This window comes from Acomys minous (assembly GCF_964271855.1).
Source record: "Acomys minous genome assembly, chromosome: 6".
Lineage (NCBI taxonomy): Eukaryota > Metazoa > Chordata > Mammalia > Rodentia > Muridae > Acomys > Acomys minous.
Genome location: NC_140487.1, coordinates 129,483,157 through 129,505,687, shown reverse-complemented (window position 1 = coordinate 129,505,687; position 22,531 = coordinate 129,483,157). Strand labels below are relative to the sequence as shown.

At 52.0% G+C, this 22,531-nt stretch overlaps 3 protein-coding genes across 8 annotated transcripts; 1 reads left to right on the top strand and 2 right to left on the bottom strand.

Annotated features, from left to right (window-relative positions):
• Positions 1-8: 8 nt before the first annotated feature.
• Positions 9-5,158, bottom strand: TNFRSF4 (TNF receptor superfamily member 4). 4 transcript variants are annotated; one of them, XM_084787989.1, is made up of 7 exons: positions 2,754-5,158; positions 2,401-2,523; positions 1,774-1,881; positions 1,309-1,375; positions 535-731; positions 335-454; positions 9-235 (listed from the first exon to the last, which is right to left on the bottom strand). In XM_084787989.1, the coding sequence occupies exons 1-7, from the start codon at positions 2,881-2,883 to the stop codon at positions 165-167; spliced, it is 816 nt and encodes a 271-aa protein (XP_084644115.1). In that variant the 5' UTR covers positions 2,884-5,158; the 3' UTR covers positions 9-164. The 4 variants fall into 4 exon arrangements, with proteins under 4 accessions (XP_084644115.1, XP_084644117.1, XP_084644114.1 ...); XM_084787991.1 differs by lacking the exon at positions 2,401-2,523; XM_084787988.1 differs by lacking the exon at positions 2,754-5,158 and having other exon boundaries at positions 2,401-2,706.
• Positions 5,159-6,459: 1,301 nt separating this feature from the next.
• On the bottom strand, positions 6,460-20,182 carry SDF4 (stromal cell derived factor 4). Of its 3 annotated transcripts, none has more exons than XM_084787984.1 (7): positions 20,032-20,178; positions 16,590-17,179; positions 14,314-14,450; positions 12,926-13,039; positions 7,738-7,896; positions 7,370-7,545; positions 6,460-6,892 (listed from the first exon to the last, which is right to left on the bottom strand). In XM_084787984.1, exons 2-7 carry the CDS (start codon positions 16,892-16,894, stop codon positions 6,716-6,718), a joined length of 1,068 nt encoding a protein of 355 aa, XP_084644110.1. In that variant the 5' UTR covers positions 16,895-17,179; positions 20,032-20,178; the 3' UTR covers positions 6,460-6,715. The 3 variants fall into 3 exon arrangements, with proteins under 3 accessions (XP_084644110.1, XP_084644111.1, XP_084644112.1); XM_084787985.1 differs by having other exon boundaries at positions 16,590-16,926; positions 20,032-20,172; XM_084787986.1 differs by lacking the exon at positions 6,460-6,892 and adding an exon at positions 6,983-7,047 and having other exon boundaries at positions 7,345-7,545; positions 20,032-20,182.
• A 123-nt stretch (positions 20,183-20,305) lies between these two features.
• B3GALT6 (beta-1,3-galactosyltransferase 6) lies at positions 20,306-22,368 on the top strand. The gene has a single exon (XM_084787987.1). The coding sequence runs from the start codon at positions 20,343-20,345 to the stop codon at positions 21,321-21,323; it is 981 nt and encodes a 326-aa protein (XP_084644113.1). The 5' UTR covers positions 20,306-20,342; the 3' UTR covers positions 21,324-22,368.
• Positions 22,369-22,531: the final 163 nt, after the last annotated feature.

Genomic DNA, 22,531 nt, shown 5'->3' with positions numbered 1-22,531 from the left:
CTCACAGTTGTTAGCATGTTTATTAAAAGTACCACCAGGTAGGCAGTATGCACAGCATATAAGCCCAGAGCCAGCCCAGCACCTAGAACACTGAAGAGGACTGGCAGGCATCAAGACATGGGTTGCCCGCCCATGCCCCATAAAATCCACTCTCGAGGTTCTGTTCAGATCTTGGCCAGAGTAACGTGTGTGTCAGCCTGTTCCTCCTGGATAGGGATCCTGATGCCGTTACCCCCTAGGAGAAGAAAAAATGCAGTGAGGTGATAAAGTAGTAGGGCAGTATGCCTTATCCCTCAAGAAAGGAAGCTTTATTGAGCCCAAAGTGGGTACTCACAGTAGGGTTTGGGAGTGTTAGGCAACCTCCAAGCCTTTCGGAGCAAGTACAAGACCAGCAGAAGAGTAAAGGGAGCCAGCAGACCCAGGCCTATGCCTAGGGCAACAGCAAATGCAGGGCCTACGAGGAGAGGCCAACTAAGTGAACTTACCCACCCTGGCCCTCTCTCCCCTATCCTCCGCTGGGCCAGTTTCCCTTACCCCTTGGAGCCACCAAGGTGGGTGTAGAGGGCATCTGAGAAGTCCTAGGCGGGAATGTGGTGGACTGGTCAGTGGTTGGCCTGACTGTAGGGCTTTGGGTCTCCCACAGCAGTGTGGCCAGGAGGCTTTTGTCCTCACAGACTGTGTCCAAGCTGGTACTGGCAGGGTGCCTGATCTGCTTCCCAGATAAGGTACAACTGTAGGGCGAGGGTGTCCATTAGCCAGAGACAATGGGGGAAGTTGCAATGGGTCATTCTAAGCTCTGCCAAGACCTCCACCCCCAAGGCACATGCCTATCTCTGCTTCTGTCCTCACCCTATTTTCATTCCTATGCTGCTCCTAGCTGGGATTCTGTACTTTCAACCCCTTCTCTAGCCCCCTGGAGAAGAACCACAAGTTGAGAGCAAACATGTTCCTGGGGCCTGGGCCAGGGTCTCACAAGCCCTCCTCCCGCTGCATGGCTGCTCTGCACACCAGGGGCTGTTGGTCCATCCCACAGTCACCTAGACACCATCTCTTTTTTTTTTTTTTTTTTTTTTTTTTTTTTTTTTTTTTGGTTTTTCAAGACAGGGTTTCTCTGTGTAGCCTTGACTGTCCTGGACTCACTTTGTAGACCAGGTTGGCCTCGAACTCACAGAGATCCGCCTGCCTCTGCCTCCCGAGTGCTGGGATTAAAGGAGTGCGCCACCATGCCTGGCCTCGACACCATCTCTTAAAGGTTCTGTCCCCTCTACACTGCCAGTCCTCAGTGCCCTAGCCAGCCACAATACTCACTTGGTCCAGGGTTTGCAGGCCTGGTTTTTGCCTGGAGAAAAGTGGCCAGGAGGGCAGGGAACACAGTCTGCAGCAGAGACATAAGTCAGCTTTCTGATACTGCTAGGTGGGCTCTAGATGCCGAGGCTGTTGGAGGTGGGGCCTGAAGGGGGGTTAGTGCTCACTCCCAGTGCAGCGGATGCGAAGCTTGGCCTACGCCAGCTCCTTCCGTCCACATGCCTCCTACTGGCACTGACCAGAACGCTAAGTCTTGGCATGACCCATTGGAAGAGGGGCTTCCAGCCAAGCTTGGTTAGAGAGACGTGGGGAAGTGTCAATGCATGAAGTAGGAACATGGCTCACTTATACCATGATCATGGTCCTTGATTCACAGGAGCCAACACACACGGATCCTAACCACCTTGCACATGCTGGCCATGGACAGACATGCACCTGCCCGGTGTAGGGGGCCACCCTGAGGCTTACCGACTCCAAGCTTGTGGCTGCTGTCTTCCCGGGGCTGGGTGCCTGGCCTGCATTGGCAGACAGTATCCTGAGTAGGTGTGCAATTCTGCTTGGGCTCACTCCCACTTCCTAGAAAAGATCAGGGAGGCTACGGATGAGGCTAACCCGTAGCCCTGACCTACGGACAGGGCAGGGCAGAGTGGACTTGCCTCCCCTCAATGGCGCAGGAACGATGCTGAAGCTGAGGGAGCGATGGTAGCCTGGCCCCAGGCCTCTCCTCTCCTGAGACCCTCTCCCTGGCTACTCTGTTCCTCCTCGTCAAGTAGCCCTGGAGAAAGCTACTGAGATGGCACAGGGGGGCTGTGGCCTCCCTTCTCATCCTCCCCGCAGTCTGTCTCCAGCCGACAGCACGTGAGTCAGAGTGCTCAGACACCCGCCATGTCCACCCACACACCAGGCCTATCCACTAGGACAGCTTGGGAAGGCCACATGGCCAACACGTGCCCCACCCCTGATTGAGTCTTCACCCCAGAGGATAGAAGTGCCCCTCAGAAATGCCCTGGCTACTAAGGACTCTTGAGTGAACAGGAGTCAACTGCTGTGGCTGCTCTCTCGCTGGGCTGGACACGAGTCAGGGCAGGAACTCACGTTGGTTGCACTGTGTACACTGCTTGCAGGCATCATAATTGACCACCTCATTGTAGAAGCCAGGTTCACACGGAAGGCACACAGTGTCCCTCGTGTCATCACAGCGGCTCAGCATACCACTGCCTGTGGTGGAGCCAAAGCCAGACAGGTGAACTAGGGCCCAGGCCTGTGAAGACACAACTCTCTGGCTGCCCCGGGGACCAGCTGCTTGGTTGGCGCTCTGTGACACTGTCACATCTGTGACAATGACCTCTGACATTTACCCCCAGGATCTTTGTATCTGTCTCCATCACTGTCCGCTAAGAATCACCCCTCCCCACCCTGCCACTACATCCCAAAGCCAGGCCACTCACCTGGCTGGCATTCATGACAGCACTTGTGACCACTGGGGTAGGTATCTTCAACACAGTTGAGCCTGGCTGTAACTCCAAGTGTGAGTCCCAGGAGCAGAAGTGCTGTGGGCTGCTGAACCCACATGTACATCCTTGTCTGGGTTTTGCCCTCACAGGAGTCTGGGGTTTTTCCTTGCAGGATGTGGCTATAAGAGCTATGGAGGAGGGGCAGGAAGAGTAGGCGGAGGGGCAGGAAGGTATGTGAACATGTTTTATACCTGTGTTACTGTGTATATGGCACAGGCATGTGCAAAGTCCCACAGCAAGCTAGGAAGTGCTTTTGGCCACTGGGGCATGTGAAGAGAGGTATATAACACATGCATATGAAAAGTACAGGGAAACACAAACATGCACACAGGCATTTAAAATTTTTTATTTTTAATTAATTTGGTGTGTGCCTGTGTATGGTAAATATAATGCCCAAAGAAGGCAGAAGAGCTAGAGTTACAGGTAGTTGTGAGCCATCATGACGACTGCTAGAAACTGGGCGAAGGTCTTCTGCAAAAACACAGGCTCTTTCCACTGGGCATGGAAGTACACTCCTTTAATCCCAGTACTCAGGAGACAGAAGCAGGCAGCTCTGCCTAATCTACACAGTGAATTTCAGGACAGCCAAGGATTACATAACAGAGAGACCTAAACACCCAAAAAGGACAGTACAAATTTAACTACTAAGCCATCTCTCCACTGTCAAAAGACCTCCCCCCCCCTTTCTTTAAGAACCTAAATTCTGCCTGGTGGTGCACGCCTTTAATCCCAACACTCGGGAGGCAGAGACAGGCAGATAGATCGCTGTTGAGTTCGAGGCCAGCCTGGTCTACAAAGTTAGTCCAAGACAGCCAAGGCTACACAGAGAAATAAAAACAAAAACAAAAACAAACAAACAAGCAAACAAAAAACCCCCTAAGCTCTTTTACATGCCAGACAAGTGTCCTAACCACTGAGCTATCCCCATAGTTCTCTTCAAGTTTTATTTTGAACAGTTTCACTGAGCTGCCCAGGCTGATATCTGAACTTACCCTATAGCCTATGCCTCAACTTTTTTAAAGGTTTACTTTATTTATTTATTTATTTATTTATTGGTTTTTCTTTCTTTCTTTTTTTAAAGATTTATTTATTTATGATATATAGTGTTTTGCCTGCATGTACACAGAAGAGGGCAGCAGATCACATTATAGATGGTTATAAGCCACCATGTGGTTGCTGAGAATTGAACTCAGGACCTTTGGAAAAGCAGCCAGTGCTCTTAACCTCTGAGCCATCTCTCCAGTCTTTTTTTGTTTTTGTTTTTCGAGACAGGATTTCTCTGTGTAACAGCTCTGGCTATCCTGGAACTCGCACTGTAGCCCAGGCTGGTCTCAAACTCACAGAGATCCACTTGCCTCTGTCTCCCAAGTGCTGGGATTAAAGGCGTGCGCCACCACTTCCCGGCAAGGCTCACTTATTTGTAACGGGGTGTGTGTGTGTGTGTGTGTGTGTGTGTGTGTGTGTGTGTGTGTGTGTGTGTGTGTGTGTTACAGGTGCCCTAGGAGGCCAGAAGCTGTGAGCTGCCCGATGTGGACATTGAGAACCAAATTTGGGTTCTGGCAAGTGCTTTTAACTGGTGAGCCATCTTGATGACCCTGAACCCCCCATCCTCCTGCTTCTAGCTCCCAAATGCTTCCATCTCCAGGTATGTCACTGGGCTCAACACAGGCCTTTTCTTCTTACATGGAGACCACTGCACTGAAGGAGGAAATGAGTTAGCAGGGAGGCGGTGTCCTTATTACACATTTAAATTGTGACATGACATAACTATCAATTCCCAAATTGATTGGAAATTTACACGCTAGTTGTGCACACTCACAATCCCAGTTTTCAGGAGACAAAGTCACTATGACTGAGAATTCCAGGCTAGCCCGAGTTAAAGATAGAGAGTCTGTTAAAAAAAAAAAAAAAAAGAAAGAAAGAAAGAAAGAAAGAAAAGGTACAGGGATAGTGAAGCTGCAGATATACAGGACTAGGGCTGGAAATCCCCCACCCAAGGTCACGTGTGAAAGCAGAAGTCCCCAGCCGGCATGTGGAAACTCCTAACCTGGGAGGTCAGGGTGGGCTAGGAAGCAGGTGGAAAAACCCAAAGTGGACCAAGGGTTACAGAGGCTGCCCTCCCCATGCACAGTGGGGGTCTGGGAACAGATCCTCGGGGCATCCTGGGGACCGTTCTCTAGTCCCAGAGAGCAGGAAGATAAAGCTCACACTGGATACCTAATTCTCTCTGAGGTCAGGTAGCTCAGAAGTACTGATGGTTAACAATCCACTCTAAGGTGCTCGCCTCCTCTCGGAACTGTTGGCTGTCACACCTGGCCAAGTAGCTTAGCATCTGCACACAGGTGGCATCCAGAGCAGGCCGAGCACTGCGACGAGGCAGCAGCTGTCCTAACACGCCTAGGCAGTGGTCGTGAACACCGAAACAAACCTCCGAGAACACTGACCCCAGGACCTCGACCAGCTCAGACTCTGCTGTAGACTCTAACCTCAGCGCCCAGCTTGATCCCGAATGAGCTTTCTCACGCTTTAAATCCCATCACTCTTTCTCGTCTCGCCTTCAGGTCCTGCTTTCACTTCTTTTGTTGTTTGTTTTTGTTTTCCAGATAGGGTCTCTCTGTGTAGCCCTGGCTGTCCCAAATTTGCTTTGTAGACAAGGCTGGCCTTGAACTCACAGTGATCCACCTACCCCTTCCTCCAAAGTGCTGGGATCAAAGGCGTGCGCCACCAGGCCCGGCCCTACCTTCACTTCTATCATGAGAATCACTGTTCATTGGAAGCTACAAAGCCCTTTAACCAGTGTGCACCTCAAACACTTCTAGTGTGCGCACCCTAGTCACAATGTCTTCTTTCTCTTCTTTTAATCTAAAAAATAACAATGTGAGGCTGGGCGTGGTGGCGCACACCTTTATCCCAGCACTGGGGGGGGGGGGGAGGGCAGAGACAGGTGGATCTCTGTGAGTTCGAGGCCAGCCTGGTCTACAAAGTGAGTCCAGGACAGCCAGGGTACAGAGAAACCCTGTCTCGAAAAACCAAACCCCCTCCCCCAAAACAAAACAAAACAACGTGTTGTTAGGCAGAGGCAGTGTACACCTTTAATAATCCCAGCCCTCAGGAGGCAGAGACAGGCGGATCTCTGAGTTCCAGAACGGCCAGGACTACACACAGAAACCCTGTTTGGAAAACAAAACAAAACAAAAACAAAGAAAGAAAAAAGAAAATGTGAAGAAAAGGCAATTGTATTTTAAAGTAACGATTCTTGTGACAACAAATACCTGCACTTTCTCACAGGGCAGTCAGGTATCCTGCATGGTTCTGGGGAGTTTGAGGAAGACCCTACCCCAACGGCCTGCCACCCTTTACCAGAAGCGGGTCACTTCCAGAGAAATACGATCTAATTTTATCTTACTCTTTCAGTCTTCAAGGAAACTGCAAGAGACGCATTCTTTCCACAGTGTGGTAAGCACATGGAGGGGCCCAGAGCTCCTGGCCCTGATGCAGGCAGCACCCTCACCAGAACAACCACTCCAAATGGTTCTCAGAAGCAAGTGTAGCAAGAGAGACACTGGTAGAGCAGATGCAGTTCAGCTCGTGACTGATACAGACGAGCTGCTGCCTCAAGACACGTGCTGGAGAGGACACATAGCCTAATAAGCGTATCTTTAATAAACCTGGGCCATGCTGTGGCAGGAGCTGAGCCAGAGCATATGGACACAGCAGAAAAAGGAAGGTTCTGGGACAGCACTTTTAGGGCCTATGGTAGCCGCAGACACAGGGCAGGTAGCATTTCAGCCCCAATGCAGACCCAGTCAACCACAGGTCTCCCTGGACCACAGCCTCCTCGAGGGATGGGCAGGGTCAGACAGGCACCAACACCCTGGCCCCAGGTGAGGGCATGCTCAGAACTCCTCGTGCACATTGCGGGCGTAGTCCATCAGCTTGCTGCCAGTGAAGAACTCGCTGTACTTGAGGATCTCCTCAGGCTCCAGGTGATGGTTCTGGTTCTCATCAGCAATGGCGATCATCTGTTTGGCTTCGTTGAGGGCATTGTATTCGTTCATGGGGTCCATGTAGTTCTGTGAGACCCAGGCGTAAGTCAGTGACGCATACCTGACACCATGTCAATGGGGAGGCCCCATGCCCACCTACATGCCAGCCCAAAGGTCACTTCAGAAGTGGGGTTAGTATGTGCTTCTCCTCTGGTCCCATATAGAAGGCGCCTTCAGAATCCCTAACACAGGACTGGGATGTGGCTCTGAGACAGAACAGTTGTTTAGGATGTCTAACGGCCCTGGCTTCATCCTAAGCACCGAAACAAACTCCCAGATGCCTTCCACAGTCTATGGAGTCGCTGTCTACAGGCCAACAGTCCACAGTCAAAAGGTCTGACAGGACCATCCCTTCAACCTGAGCAGTGATGCCAATGCCCACGGACTAGGTCATCACGCAGGCAAGGCCCTGTCCTGTGGAGCCTTACTGTAAGATTAGCCCACACCCTTCAAACTCAGAGCCATTCCTGGGACACGACAAGACTCCCAAGCACCCTTGCTCACCTCTAACTCCTCCATGGTCACAATCCCATCATGGTTAGAATCAATCAGTTCCTGAAACTCTTTTTTCCTGTCTTTCACCCAATTGTCGTCAATGTCTTGGCCTTGCTGGTTCTCAACAGTGCCCACGGGCAGGGAGATGAACTCAGGCAGCGACAACTGCTTATCACCATCCTGGTCTGTAGGAAGATGGTTGAGGCAGGTAGCATTCAGCTTTACCTAAAACTCACCGAGTACCACTCAAGAGCCTCCTTAGAAACCAAATAGGCCAGGCCCACCTACCCTGGGGCTTGGATCCCTTTTCAGCAGTGTAGTGCTCCCAGCCCACTGGTCACCCTCAGGCCTAGTGTTGTAGTGTGGACAGGCCTTACCCAAGTCCCGAACAATCTCCTTGACCATGAATTTGAGCATGCCCCGGCTGTGCTCGGGATGAAGGAACGAAAGGAACTCATCCTCAGTCAGGAGCAGGTCTGCGGGAGGGTTGTCCGCCTGATACCAGCGGTCCCTGAGGTTCCCAAGGACTTCCTGAGCTGCAAGAGGCACACCTGTGAGCACCCAGGCAAGCACCCACGGGTTCTACAAGCTTTGCTTCAACTCAGGAGGGCCACACAGCACCCCTAAACCCCGTCCAGCCGCCTTCCGTGCATGCTCCAAGCTGTTTATTCCTCAGCAGAGATGGAAATTTCCCCTGACTGCGGCTGACTCACCTTATCAACGTCTGTAGGAACAAAGGTGTCACTTCTTTTCCTCTATACATTCTTCATGTGTATTATCACTCAGAGAGCAAAGACTGCAGAAAACCCAGTTTCTAGAAATGACTGAGGTAGTGTATAAATCTTCCCAAGGACTTCCCTTGTTATTCCAAACAACTGCTGCCTATGCATCCTCTGCCGTCTCCCACGTTCCTGGGGCGGAAAGGAGCCTTTCTCTGTCTGGCGCTCACAGTCACTAAGTCCCAGCGTCTAAGCTTCCAGGTTGTGCGGCTCCAGGAACCTTAAGAATCTCTGCGTAGCCGGGCATGGTGGCGCACGCCTTTAATCCCAGCCCTTGGGAGGCAGAGGCAGGCAGGTTGCTGTGAGTTCGGGGGCCGGCCTGGTCTACAAAGCGAGTCCAGGACAGCCAAGGCTACACAGAGAAACCTTGTTTCGGGGAAGAAAAAAAAAAAAGGGTCTCTGCTTGCCTTCATAGCCTTACCCTGTATGTCCTGAGTCGGCCTGTGGCCACATCCTGACTGTAGCGGCCCCTCTATGACCCATCAGGTACCTGATCACCACAGACAGACCAAGTAGCCTTCATGCATAATATTTCCTGGGTTAAACTAACCTGAATAACAGGACTCAATTAAGGGATAACGAGACTAGGATACACCAGCACAACCCTGCAGTCTCAGCTGCTTGGGAGGCTGCAGCAGGCAGATCATTAGAATGACTGTCTGAAAGGGTGGGTGTTGGGGTGACCTCCTGTGCATGGTGTAAGGTTGTCTTTGTGTTATTAAAATGCTGACTTCTGTACAACAGAGATCTTTAAGCATCACCAGTCTCAGTGTATTGTAAACATCTTCTCCATCACCTTTTCTGACTGGTTTAATAAAGAGCTGAATGGCCTATAGCAGACAGGAGAGGATAGGAGGAGTTTTCAAAGGCCAGAGATAGGAACTCTGGAAAAGATCAGCTATGGAAGATTTGCCAGCCGACATGGAGGAAGAAACACATGCCGGTGCAAAGGAGAGGTAACGTGCCAAGTGACAGAATGTAGATTAACATATGGCTTAAGTTAAGTTATTATATGAGCGGGTTGGGAACAAGCCTAAGCTAAGGCCAAGCTTTCACACTAGTAAAGTCTCCATGGCATCACTTGGGCAGCTGGCAGGTGAAGACAGTCCAGAGACAATTGGTGTTCAACAGTGACAAGTGGATCTCTGAGTTCAAGGCCAGCCTGGTCTACAGAGTGAGTCCAGGACAGCCAGAGCTACACAGAGAAACCCTGTCTCCAAAAACCAAAAAATAAAAATAAAATTAAAAAGTGATATAAGGCAGACTTCTCTACCAAGGCTTCCACCACATGCTGACAGAAAGCCTCAGCATTATACAAGGGGGATACAGAGCATAGGCCTCCCCTCCCGGGTCCTACCAACCGCTCAAGTCACCCTAGACAAGCAGAGCCCTCACTGTGCAGACATCAGGGCTGTGACTGTTTAGTGGTAAATGTCCCTTATAGCCTAGGGCACTTAAACACATGACCCCGTAATACTGTGTGGGGAGGGTTAGGAGGTGAGGCCTTGCTGAGAGAGCACATCAGGCTGTGAGTGTCTAATAGTCTCACTCATTTCCAGTTCATGTTCTGTCTCATGCTTGTGGTTCAAGATGAAAGCACGCAGCTTCCCGTTCCTGCCACCATTCTGTCACTGTCATCATGGACGCTAACCCTCTGGAGCCATAAGCCCAAAGAAAGTCCTTTCTACACATTGCCTTGGTCACGGTACTTTATCATAGCAACAGAAAAGAAACCAAGAGACAGCCAGGCGTGGTGGCGCACGCCTTTAATCCCAGCACTAGGGAGGCAGAGGCAGGGGGGTCGCTGTGAGTTCAAGGCCAGCCTGGTCTACAAAGCGAGTCCAGGACAGCCAAGGCTACACAGAGAAACCCTGCCTTAAAAAAACAAAACAAAACAAAAAAGACACCAATAGACAAGCTGTTAGCAGAGAGTGGGGGTTGCTATGAAGAATCTGGCTGTTCTTTGGAAAGAACGTGGACGATCTAGGAACTCTAGACTCAAAAAGCCAGGCGGTGGCGGCACACACTTTTAATCCCAGCACCCAGGAGGCAGAAGCAGCAGATCTTTTTGAGTTCAAGAGCCAGTCTGGTTTATAGGGAGAGTTCCCATGACAGCCAAGGCTACAAAGAGAAACCCTGTCTCGAAAACCAAACCAAACCAAACCAAACAAACAGTGAAACCTTGCTACGTCCCCTGAGTGCCTGCCCTTCCTCCACATTCGGGACATCTTTGGAATCCACCCTAAGTGGGTTTTACTGTTTTAGATTTATTTATGTGTATGAATGTTTTGCCTACATGTATGTGCATGTGACACATGAGCCTGGTATCGCTGGTATCAGATTCCCTGAGTCACCATGTGGGTGTTGGGAATTGAACCTACATCCTTTGCAAAACCAAGAAAATCCTCTTAACTCCTGAGCCAACTTCTTACCACCAGCCCTTATCACCTTAAGGTTTTTAAATAACAAATGAAATTGTAAGTTAGCATACATGGGAGATAAAGAAACAAAAATCATAAAAAAAGCTGTCTTACTGTCCTTGAGGACTGAGTTTTTTATGAACATAGCTTGTTTGAACCTCTGCGTGTACATTAAAACTGTTTTCCTGAAAAGCCTTGGTGTTCTCTCTTTTAATCATAACCATACAGCATTATGACACGGTTATGAGACTGTGGGGGCCAGGAAGTAGAATGTGGTGGTTTTAAAGAGAAATGTCCGTACTCCCAGGTCTAGGCATTTACACAATTGCTCCTCAGCTGATGACACCGCTTGGGGGAGGCTTAGGAGGTAAAGCCTTGCTGGGAGTAAGTCACTGGGAGAGGGCTTTTAGTATTCACTCCTGCCTGTTTGTGGTTCACGTGAGTCCTCAGCTTCCTGCTCCTGCCACCGTGCTTACTGCATGCTGCCATGCTGGACTCTAGCCCTAAGGTCTTTCTCAGCTGCCTTTGGTAATGGTTTATCACACCAGAGAAGTTAACTAATGCACAGCGTCAAGAAGATCAGACATGGCTGAGGCATGAAGGCCCTCCATAGTTACTTTTGTTAGGATTCTATTGCTGCAATGAAACACCATGACTGAACAGGAAGTTGGGATGAAAGTTTATAAGGGTTTATTCCCACATCACTGTTCATGGAATTCAAGCAGGGCAGGAACCTGGAGGCAGGAGCTGATAAGAGAGGCCATGGAGAAATGCTGCTTACTGGCTTGCGCAGCCTGCCATCTTATATAAAACCTCCAGCCCAGGGATGGCACCACCTACAATGTGCTGCCCCCGCCCCCACTGATCACTAATTAAAAAAATGTCTCACAGCTGTATCTCATGGAGGCATTTCCTCAACTGAGGCTCCTTCCTGATGACTCTAGCTTGTGTCATATTGACACAAATCCAGCCAGAACGGTATCAGTTCTAAACACCGCCAAGTACTAACGGCAGACAGCTTCCCAGAGACACCCTAGGCTCAAGACACAGGAATGACATGTCTCACACAGGGTAGACACCAAAGTAAAATGTGTGTAGGAAGGTGAGGTGGTGCTTTGTGCTGTGGCCTCTACTGAGATCAGCGGCACAGACACACTGAGGTGGTGGAGCACAGTGTGTACATCTGCCAAGAGCTATATACAGTGTGAGTGACATGTGGGGAATAACAGGACACCACAGGTCCTGACCCTCCACAGAGCCAGACAAATATGGCCAAGGAATGAGGCGAAGGTGAAGGGGTCTAGACTGCAGGCCGTAACAAGTGAGGTCCTTCAGTTACGCTTTACAAACCAGCTATCCAGGCCTTCCTTCCTGACAACCCTCCGGGGCTCCCTGTTGCTCCCAGTTCTGAGTCCGGCTCTATGTCCCTAAGACCATCATGTTACCTCCAAACCAGACTGTCATTCCTCCACCCAGAAGTGACATCAGGCCTTGACAAAGGCTGCTCCCTCTACTAACCACCTCTCTCACTGGGTCCAGGTCCTCCCTGCCTCGTCAGCCCTCCGCCCTGGGCAGCCCTCCGCCCTGGGCCAGCCCTCCGCCCTGGGCAGCCCTCCTCCGCCCTGGGCAGCCCTCCGCCCTGGGCAGCCCTCCTCCGCCCTGGGCAGCCCTCCTCCGCCCTGGGCAGCCCTCCGCCCTGGGCAGCCCTCCGCCCTGGGCAGCCCTCCGCCCTGGGCAGCCCTCCTCCGCCCTGGGCAGCCCTCCTCCGCCCTGGGCAGCCCTCCTCCGCCCTGGGCAGCCCTCCTCCGCCCTGGGCAGCCCTCCTCCGCCCTGGGCAGCCCTCCTCCGCCCTGGGCAGCCCTCCTCCGCCCTGGGCAGCCCTCCTCCGCCCTGGGCAGCCCTCCGCCCTGGGCAGCCCTCCGCCCTGGGCAGCCCTCCGCCCTGGGCCAGCCCTCCGCCCTGGGCCAGCCCTCCGCCCTGGGCAGCCCTCCGCCCTGGGCAGCCCTCCGCCCTGGGCAGCCCTCCGCCCTGGGCCAGCCCTCCGCCCTGGGCAGCCCTCCGCCCTGGGCAGCCCTCCTCCGCCCTGGGCAGCCCTCCTCCGCCCTGGGCAGCCCTCCTCCGCCCTGGGCAGCCCTCCGCCCTGGGCAGCGCAGTGGGCAGCCCTCCGCCCTGGGCAGCCCTCCGCCCTGGGCAGCCCTCCGCCCTGGGCCAGCGCAGTGGGCAGCCCTCCGCCCTGGGCAGCCCTCCGCCCTGGGCCAGCCCTCCGCCCTGGGCAGCGCAGTGGGCAGCCCTCCGCCCTGGGCAGCCCTCCGCCCTGGGCAGCCCTCCGCCCTGGGCAGCGCAGTGGGCTGGTACCCAGCACTCACTCTCTTCATCCACTTTCAGCTCCTCGTGGTTCTTGATGGCTTCTGCAATCTCCCTCTCATTGTGGCCTTTGCTTGCCAAAAACTTCACTTTATATTCATCCCAGGACACACGGCCTAAAAAGAGATCATGACTCCGTCAAAAATACTTAGCAGGAAAGGTCTTGGAAAAGACAGTTTAGGGCATCTGCTAGAAATCCTCGGGTTGCAGGCACCCAGGGCAGAGGGTACAAACTCCCTTGTGTGGACAGCCTAGTACTAGGGGAGGCCGAGGGTATCTGCAGCGCCAGGTATCTTGCCATGGTGGAATACAGGGGGAGAGCAACCAGCACCCGCCCACAGCTTTGGCCAATACCCTGCACTAATTCACTCAACTGTGGAGTCAGCTGGGACTCATCCTTCAGGGACAAGACAGATACTAGCTGGCAGCATATGGTGATAAACACCAGAGGGATTCTTTTTTTTTTTTTTTTTTTTAGTTTGTTGAGAAGTAGTCTTAGAATATAGTCCAGGCCGGCACTGAACTCTTAAGACTTTTTTTTTTTTTCCCCAAGACAGGGTTTCTCTGTGTACCCTTGGCTTTCCCAGACTTGCTTTGTAGACCAGGCTGGCCTTGAACTCACAGCGATCCTCCTGCCTCTGCCTCCCGAGTGCCCCATCACTGCCTGGCTAACTCTTGGATTCTTGTTTCAGCCTCCTGAACACTAAGATTGCAAACTTGGATCTAGAATTACTTTGTTTTCTTTTTTTGGTTTTTTGAGACAGGGTTTCTCTGTGTAGCCTTGGCTGTCCTGGACTCACTGTGTAGACCAGGCTGGCCTCGAACTCACAGTGATCCTCCTGCCTCTGCTGGGACTAAAGGCGTGGCCACCACTGCTCAGCTCCAAGTACTACTTTTCAATTAAAATACTTGGGTCACAGCGGGGAAGAGTTACCATGCAAGCATGAGGACTGGATCTGAACCCCAACATCTGTGTAAAAGCTGGGTAGATGTGGGGGGCCCATCTCTCATCCCAGCACTGACAGACAGCAACAGGGATGCCTGGCACAGCTGGTTAGAGTAATGAACTCAGCGAGCACAGGGGAGTGCACCCACACATATACACGGAATTACAGGCATGTGCACACATGTGCCCCCCCACAAAAACACATATACATGGAATTTTACAAAAAACCACTTATGACAATGTGGTGCTTTCTGTGTCCTTTACTTTCAACATGCACACAGCTACCATCAGAAGCTAACTTACACCTTGAGCACCTCACCCCTACTGTGCCCTCTTGTACTTTTTTGTCCCTTGGCATGGGGACATCAAGTCCTACCTGTAAGGCTGGGGTACCCTGCCTGACTTCACCCCTTCACCTAGCTCTGCCAATTGGGCTCACTGTACCATCACCATCAGGGTCCACAGCCCTGAAGTGTAGTTTGTTCTCCTTAACAGCCTCCTGGAAGTGCTCTGCTGTCTTCTCCATAATCCAGTGCTGCATCTCCTTGGCGCTGATCCTCCGGTCAGTGTTCACATCCACCCTACAAGCAGGCAAACGGCAAGCATCAGAGCAGGCTCTAGGGACCTCAACGGAAAGGCAAACGCTCCTGGCCCAGGAACTGCACAGGCAGGTGAACCGGCCACAAGCAGCAGCACACTCCATTCGTAAGTGTTATAGAAAACCTAGGGTCTAGGCACTCGCTAGGACCACTGGAGAGGACCAGGGGCTGTCGGGGAGCGGCTTGGTCAGGGGCTGCTGTCTGAAGGCAGGGCAGACCATCACTGGGAACAGACTCGCTCCCATTAAGGAACAGTGGGCACAACCATAATCATTCATTCATTCATGTATATTTTGGGTTTTGGTTTTGTTGTTGTTGTTGTTGTTTTGTTTTGTTTCTCTGTGCAGCCCTGGCTGTCCTGTAGCTCATGCTGTAGAGTAAACTGGCCTTGAGCTCAGAGACCCACCTGCCTCTGCCTCCTGAGTGCTGGGATTAAGGCACACGTGGCTCACAAACCTTCTAATCACGGCACTGTTTACATACTTTGCTAAACCACACAAACACCTTCACATGCAACAAAGGCAGAGCAGAGTCTCTTTCAAAACCTAATATTTTGTCCAAGAATAGAACCAAGATCTTAGTGTCAGAGTTCTTGGGACTTGGGGATACATTACAAGAACCCCTAAACACAGTAGAGGGAATGTCAGAAAGAATCCGCATCAGGGCTAGTAAATGGCCCAGTTAGAAAAGTCACATGCCACCAAGCCTGACAACGCGGTTTATGCCAGGAACTGACATGGTAGAAGAAGAGAGCCAGCTCATGCAAGCTGTCCTCTGTTTACACACTTGTCACTCGTACACACGCACACGCCAGTGCACACCCACCCACCCCACAGTGATGAACGGGCAGCCCTTATGAACTGAGCTACTGTGAAGCTTAGTTCCATCTGCCCACCTACATCCTAACTCAGAAACATGCAACGTTCTGGTTTTGTCTCTTTCTTTTGGATGCTGTTCCCCTTGGCCTCCTCATCCCTTCCCTTCCCTCTTCCCGCCCTGCCCTGTGCTGGGCCTCCATGCCAGGAACCCTCACGGCTCTTCCTTCTGCTCGTCAGGGTCAGGCCGGGCAACTGCCGAGACGTACAGCTTGCCTTCCCTTAGTTATTTTTCTTTTAAACTCTAATAAAACTGTCCTCAAACTTCAAAAAACTAACTAAATGTAAAATTTAATAAGAAAAAAAAAAGGCAGACGTGGCTGCAGAAATCTTTATCCTAGCACTGAGAAAGCAGGAGGAGCCAGGTGTGATGGCTCACAATTTTAATCCCAGGATTTGGGAGGCAGAGGCCAGCCTGATCTATGGAGTAAGTTCTAGGATAGGACAGCCAGAGCTATATAATAGAGACAGCAGGTCTCTTGCCACAGGGCAAGCAATCAATCAAGCAGAAGCAGGTGGATTACTTGTGAGTCCAAGGCTAGCCATGGCTACACAGTAAGATTTTACCTCAGGAAGGAAGGAAGGAAGGAAGGGAGGGAGGGAGGGAGGGAGGGGAGGGAGGGAGGAAAGGTGCAAGAGCAAACCTGCCCCCCTTCATCACCAGCTCTTGACCTATTGATGTGTTTCCTAGACAGCCCCCCTCTACCTGAAATTACAACCTGCTGGGACCACTTCATTTTCCTTCTCTACTCTCCCAGACAGGGTCTCTGTGTAGCCCTGGCTGTGCTGGACTTACTTTGTAGACCTGGGTGGCCTTGAACTCATGCTGATCCACCTGCCTCTGCCTCCAAGTGCGGGGATTAAAGGTGTGCACCAACACCACCGCCCAGGGACTTCTTGCTTTTCAAGCTGATAGTTGGAAGAGTCATGTACAAAGTCCTCAAGGTGAGGTGGGGGCAGTCTACCCTGAGGTCTTCCTGACCGCGAGGGCCTAGGCAGCCCGGCTTTGGCCCTCCAAGTCCCATCAAAGTACAAGGTACTAGATATGTGACCCTCAGCCTTCCTAATGCTGACACCCTTCAATACAGTTCCTTACCGGTGACCCCAATCACAATGCAGATACCTATGTTTTCCGAAGGTCAGAGGGTGTGACCCACAGGGCTGCTGGGCTGAAAGACTAGCTTATGGCAACTGGACTTCCACCTCAAACGCTGTACCCCTTGCCATCGACACATGAGGCACCTACTTGGAGAAGATGACCATCAGCTTCCTCCGGCTTCTCCGTGGCTCCGAGTCCTCATCAAACCCATCCATGTCCTTTCCCAGGAAGACTTCCTGGTGGAAGTCCTTGTTGAGGTGCCCGTCCATCTCCAGCTTCACCCCGTTCAAGTGGTCTGGGGGTATGATTTCATTTTCCTCCCTGTTGGCCGCTCTTTCCCGAATGGATGAGTGGTTGGCAGGTCTAGCACATGCATGCATCACAAGGACAAGGCCCAGGAACCAGAAGCCATGCGCAGCCAGACCACAGAGGGAAGTCGGCCTGGACGTCATCTCCACCAGCCAGGCCGCGGGACTCCTGCAAGCTGGAGTCAGAGGCGGCAGCAAGGAAGAGACGGAAATCACAAGTCAAACCAGAGCCCTGGATACCACAGAGGTTCTGCGTTATCGCCACTGCCACGAAAGCTGAAAGGCTGACGGCAGGCTCCAGGACCTGACAAGTCTACAGAGACCAGGCCAGGTGGTGACCGCACACGCCTTGAATCCCAGCACTCAGGGTGAACCTCGGCAAGTTCCAGGCCAGCCTGGTTTACAGATCCAGTTTAAGGTCAACCAGAGCTACAAAGAGAAACATTGTCTTAGGAGGGGGGGGAAAAAAAGGACAGACCACCATAGGTAAGTGGAATCCAGTACATGTTTTTACTAAACACATTCATTTTATAACATGATTAAATAATCAGAACAACCATATGGTCAAGCAGGGTAAGGTGGCATTCACCTTTGATCCCAGCACACAGGAGGATCTCTATGAGTTCCTCCAGACATAGGTGGATCTCTATGGTCTACACTGTGAGCTCCAGGCCAGGCATGAGTAAACAGTAAGGTCCTGTTTTAAAAAACAAACAAAAGCCACATGTACAGGGCTGGCTATAGCTCAGGCATAAAACATTTGTCTGGCAGGCTCAAGTCCTGGGGGTTGGTTCCGAGTACCACAGGAAAAAAATAAAGAGGGGTGGGGGTGGGGGGAGAAAGACAACAACAAATGATCTTTTTACTCTTTAAAAAGAAACTGAAAAATTTTTAATTAAAAAAAACAAAAAAAATTAAAAATTAAAAAAAAAAAAGACACTGGAGGAGTTCACTTGGCCAGGCTAAAGTTCCAGCTTGGAGCTGTCACCACTGCCCGGTGCTGATCTATCCCACACAGCAACAGTACAGCCTGCCAACAACACAACAAAGTGAATATGACCCTACCCCTCCCTCATCACTATTCCAGTGTTAGCACATGGCTGTGCGACTCTCCAGATCCCAACTTGAACATTGAGCTCTGTGACCTTGATTAAGTCATCTGACCTTTGTGGTGTCTGTTTCTTACTAACTGCCCCCTACTTTCCACCTCAGAATTTTGTGTGGACTGGGGGCCTATGTACACTGTGTGGTGAATAAGTGTAAATTATGGTCACCGGCCAACCCTTGCAGCAACCTAGCAAGACCACATGCACACATCCACACTTGCACTTCACTCATGCTCACCAAGGACACTAGGAAACTTGTAGTGCCCAGGAAGTCTATTTGTACACAGAACACGGAAAGCACACTTGCTTCTTCCCAAAATCTATCTTCCTTGTCTCCCCTGGAACAGACCCTGCCTGACTTAGCTATGTTACCCCAACACTGCCATGCTATCAGAATCTAAAAGACACTCAACCAGCGCTGTTTCCAGGGCCACTAACACTCGGAAGCCAGTGAAAACACTGGAATTTAGGGTGCCTTGGAGAGCACACCCTACCAGACCCAGGAGCTAATGGAGTCTGTGGCCACCCAAGGCAAGAAGCTCTACTCTGCTCCTTGAAAGTACAAAGTTCCCAATTCTATTTTTGGTAAAACACAGGGAGCAGTCACTCCTACATCTTATGTGGAAAGCAGCCCCAAGTTAGCAAGGCGTGATGGTGCACGCCTGTAATCCCAGCACTCAGGAGGCAGAGGCAGGCGGATCTCTATGAGTTTGAAGCCAGCCTGTTCTACAAAGCAAGTCCAGGACAGCCAGGACTACACAGAGAAACCTGGTTTTTTTGGGGGGTATGGAGGGAGAGCACCCCCAAACAACCAGGAGTCCATCAACTGACCTCCTCTTATTGGTTCAGGTTTTTTGTTTTTGTTTTTTCTTTCTCTTGCTAGACAAGCACTCTGTCGCAGAGCTACATGCCCCACTCCTAGGCCACGGGAGTCATTTATCATAATGCTAGTTTGCTGCATGACTAAACAAGCTGAGCAGCTGCCTGTGCCCCTAGGGTTAGGGTTTCATCTCCTACACACACATCAGCCCCCCACAAGCGGTCAACAAAGAAGCTGGTAACCCCTGCAGTGAAGTGACCTGCCATCCACAGCAGCCATTCTATTTGTCAAAGTGAGTCACAGCTGTTCTAATTTATAAACTGGACTTTGTGTAGGAACAAACAGTCCACATGAGGTTTCAGGGTTCAGCCACACAGGGCGGCTGAGAAATGCTTGTACTTCTTTGCCATCCATACATCACAATTCTGATAAGACCAGACTATTTGTTTTTGTTTGCTTAATTTTGGTTTTGGTTTTGAAACAGGGTCTCACTCTGCAGCCTTGCTTGGCCAGGAACTTGCCTAGTGGACCAGCCTGGCCCCTTGAAAGTAGGGCAGTCACAGTCAGGAAGAGCAATAGTTCAAGGCCGGCCTCAGCTACGTGGGAAGTGTTCAAGCCAATCTGGGCTCCATGAAACCCTGTCTGAAAACTAACAATAACAACAACAAAAGGAGAAGATAAAATTTAAAAAAAAAATCATCACATTCTAAAAAACAACACTGTTTAAGACAGTTCAAATGCTGTTACGGGGCTGGTGCCTTCTTAGCCCCGTGGTGGAGCATTTGCCCTGCGTTTATAAGGTGCTGGCCTCGATCTCCTCCAGCAGCACAAAAATTAAGCCAGGCAGTGGTGGCGCACGCCTTTTAACCCTAGCACTTGGGAGGAGGGGCAGGCGGATCTCTGTGAGTTCGAGGCCAGCCTGGACTACAGAGTGCGTTCCAGGCCAGCCAGGCTCTTACACAGAGAGGCCTTGTCTTGAAAAACCAAAAAATTAAATAAAAATAAATACAAGCTCTGTCAATTTAGGAACTACGGTATATAGTATCCAAGAGAACTGTCACCAAAGCCGGGCCAGCTACCAAGGGGTTTGTTGTTTGTTTACACAGGCCTTCAATTTCCAACAGGTACTTCTAGACTTTATGGCGCACATTTTACCGAAGAGAAAACCGAGGCAGAGATGCTGGACCCCACAGGTCCAGGTCACAACGCCAACCGGGTAACAGAGCCCCGAGCCTCAGTCCCCCACGGCAGAGTGAGTTCCAGAAGAGGCAGCCGGACAAGAGGGCGGGCGCACTGTAGAAAGGGCGGCCCACGGGGGGTCCCACACGGTGGACAGGGAGGCCTCCCTCACTCACCCCCCGGCTTCCAGACGCGCCGGGCCTGAGGAGCGGTGCTGGGCGCCCGCGAAGTCCTACGCCGACCTCGGCTCAGGCCGCCGCCATCTTTCTTCCGGGAAAAGGGTAAGACGACCGGGAACCATGAGAGCTGTCACTGGCTCGGGCGCGATCCTCGGCGCCGCCATCTTTCCTGTGGGCGGAAGCAACCTCCGAGGACCAACCAATGAAAGCGGCACGTGAGGTCACGCCCTGGACGTCAGATCCTAACCAGGCCCAGCCCGTCGCGCCTGCGCGCTCGGCGACCTCCCGCCGGCCCGCCCGCCCGCGCCATGAAGGTGCTCAGGCGCGCTTGGCGGCGCCGGGCGGTGCTGGGCCTGGGCTGCCTGGCGTTTTGCAGCACCGCTCTGCTGTACTTGGCGCGCTGCGCTGCCGAGGGCGACGCGCCCGCCGCGGCCGCCGGCGCCGCTCGGCCCCGCGCCGAGGCCTTCCTGGCGGTGCTCGTGGCCAGCGCGCCCCGCGCGATCGAGCGCCGCAGCGCCGTGCGCAACACGTGGCTGTCGCGGGCGAGGCGCGGCGGCCCCGTGGACGTGTGGGCGCGCTTCGCCGTGGGCACCGGCGGCCTGGGCTCGGAGGAGCGGCGCGCCCTGGAGCTGGAGCAAGCACAGCACGGCGACCTGCTGCTGCTGCCCGGCCTGCGCGACGCCTACGAGAACCTCACGGCCAAGGTCCTGGCCATGCTGACCTGGCTGGACGAGCACGTGGACTTCGAGTTCGTGCTCAAGGCGGACGACGACTCCTTTGCGCGCCTGGACGCTCTGCTGGTGGAGCTGCGCGCACGCGAGCCTGCCCGCCGCCGGCGCCTCTACTGGGGCTTCTTTTCTGGGCGCGGGCGCGTCAAGCCCGGAGGTCGCTGGCGAGAAGCTGCCTGGCAACTCTGCGACTACTACCTGCCCTACGCTCTGGGCGGTGGGTACGTTCTCTCTGCGGACCTGGTGCATTACCTGCGCCTCAACCGCGAATACCTGCGCTTGTGGCACAGTGAAGACGTATCGCTGGGCGCCTGGCTGGCACCGGTGGATGTGCAGCGGGAGCATGACCCACGCTTCGACACGGAGTACAAATCTCGAGGCTGCAGCAATCAGTACCTGGTGACACACAAACAGAGCCCGGAGGACATGCTGGAGAAGCAACAGATGTTGCTGCACAGGGGACAGTTGTGCAAGCAGGAGGTGCAGTCGCGCCTCTCCTATGTCTATGACTGGTCAGCGCCACCCTCCCAGTGCTGCCAGCGCAAGGAGGGCATTCCGTGATGTAATTGCAGGTGCTGTGGCCTCTCCTGAAACAGGCCATGCTGCCTGGACAATCTGGCCAATTATCTGGGGTGAGCCTAGCTTATCCAATTAGTGTTGAGGCCAGAGACAGCTAGCCATCTGCCACGTGTGCCCATCATTCTTGGTCTTGTGTAAGGCCTGTGTAAGGGCATCTGGTTATGGGTTTGGAGATTGTATCTGCACCACACACACACACACACTCCATGGCCAGTGTAATGCCACCTATGAGCTATTTGGAGTGTAAGGGCAGGGCCCTCCTCTTGATGAGCTTGTAGTGCCCTCATTCTGCCCCTACTGGGCTCTACAGCTCACTGCCCATCTTGAATGTTCACAGACCGACCTGCAGACTGTCGAACTCATTTGTATATTACCATCAAAATGCCATTTGCCAAAATTGTCACTGTATTATTTGGACAAAGTTCCATTCTGTCGTGTCTCCTGTTTTTACCCTTTGTCATATACAAGTCTGAGACTTGATTTTCCAAGTCAACTAGCTTAGAAGTAGTATTTTTGTCTCTGTGGATAGAATTTAGTAAGTATAATTCTGTTTGCTTGGAACCTATTTATAAATATTGTAAGCTTGTGTAGAGCAGGAAAATCTCTGGGTTTGAGGCCAGCCTGGGCTACAGAGTTGAGTCCAGGACAGCCAGGGCTACACAGAGAAACCATGTCTCAAAAAAAAAAAAAAGAGTGCAAGTCTTAAATTATTACTTTTTAACTATTTAAGAAAAATACTTGTGTCAGAACATGTAACTGTGGATTAATCTGTCAACAGGCTGAGTGGCCAACCCCACTGCTGGATGTGTTTAAAACATAGAATGTTTAAATTGTCCATTTCTCTTTCGGGTTTACACATAAGTCAGTCCCCTTCCTTTTGTTTTCTGAACAGACTTAAAAGCTTTCGGAGGTCATGAGCCTATGGACTGTAAGGCACTTTGTCCACACAAAGTTTCTCTTTCAAAATGGTTTATTCACACAAACATTCCTTACAGTATCATGCTAATATAAAAGTTAAACAGATGTCTCACCAAGCGGGGAACAGGTTTTTTGGGGGCAGCGGTGCTGCTGCTGGGTTCCACTGGGTAATCTCCAGTGAATATATTTCAAGCGTGCAGGTTCAGCCACTGTTGACTGTGAAGCCCTTCGACTGGATGGAAGGACAGCCCTTGAGAGCATAAGCCAATGCC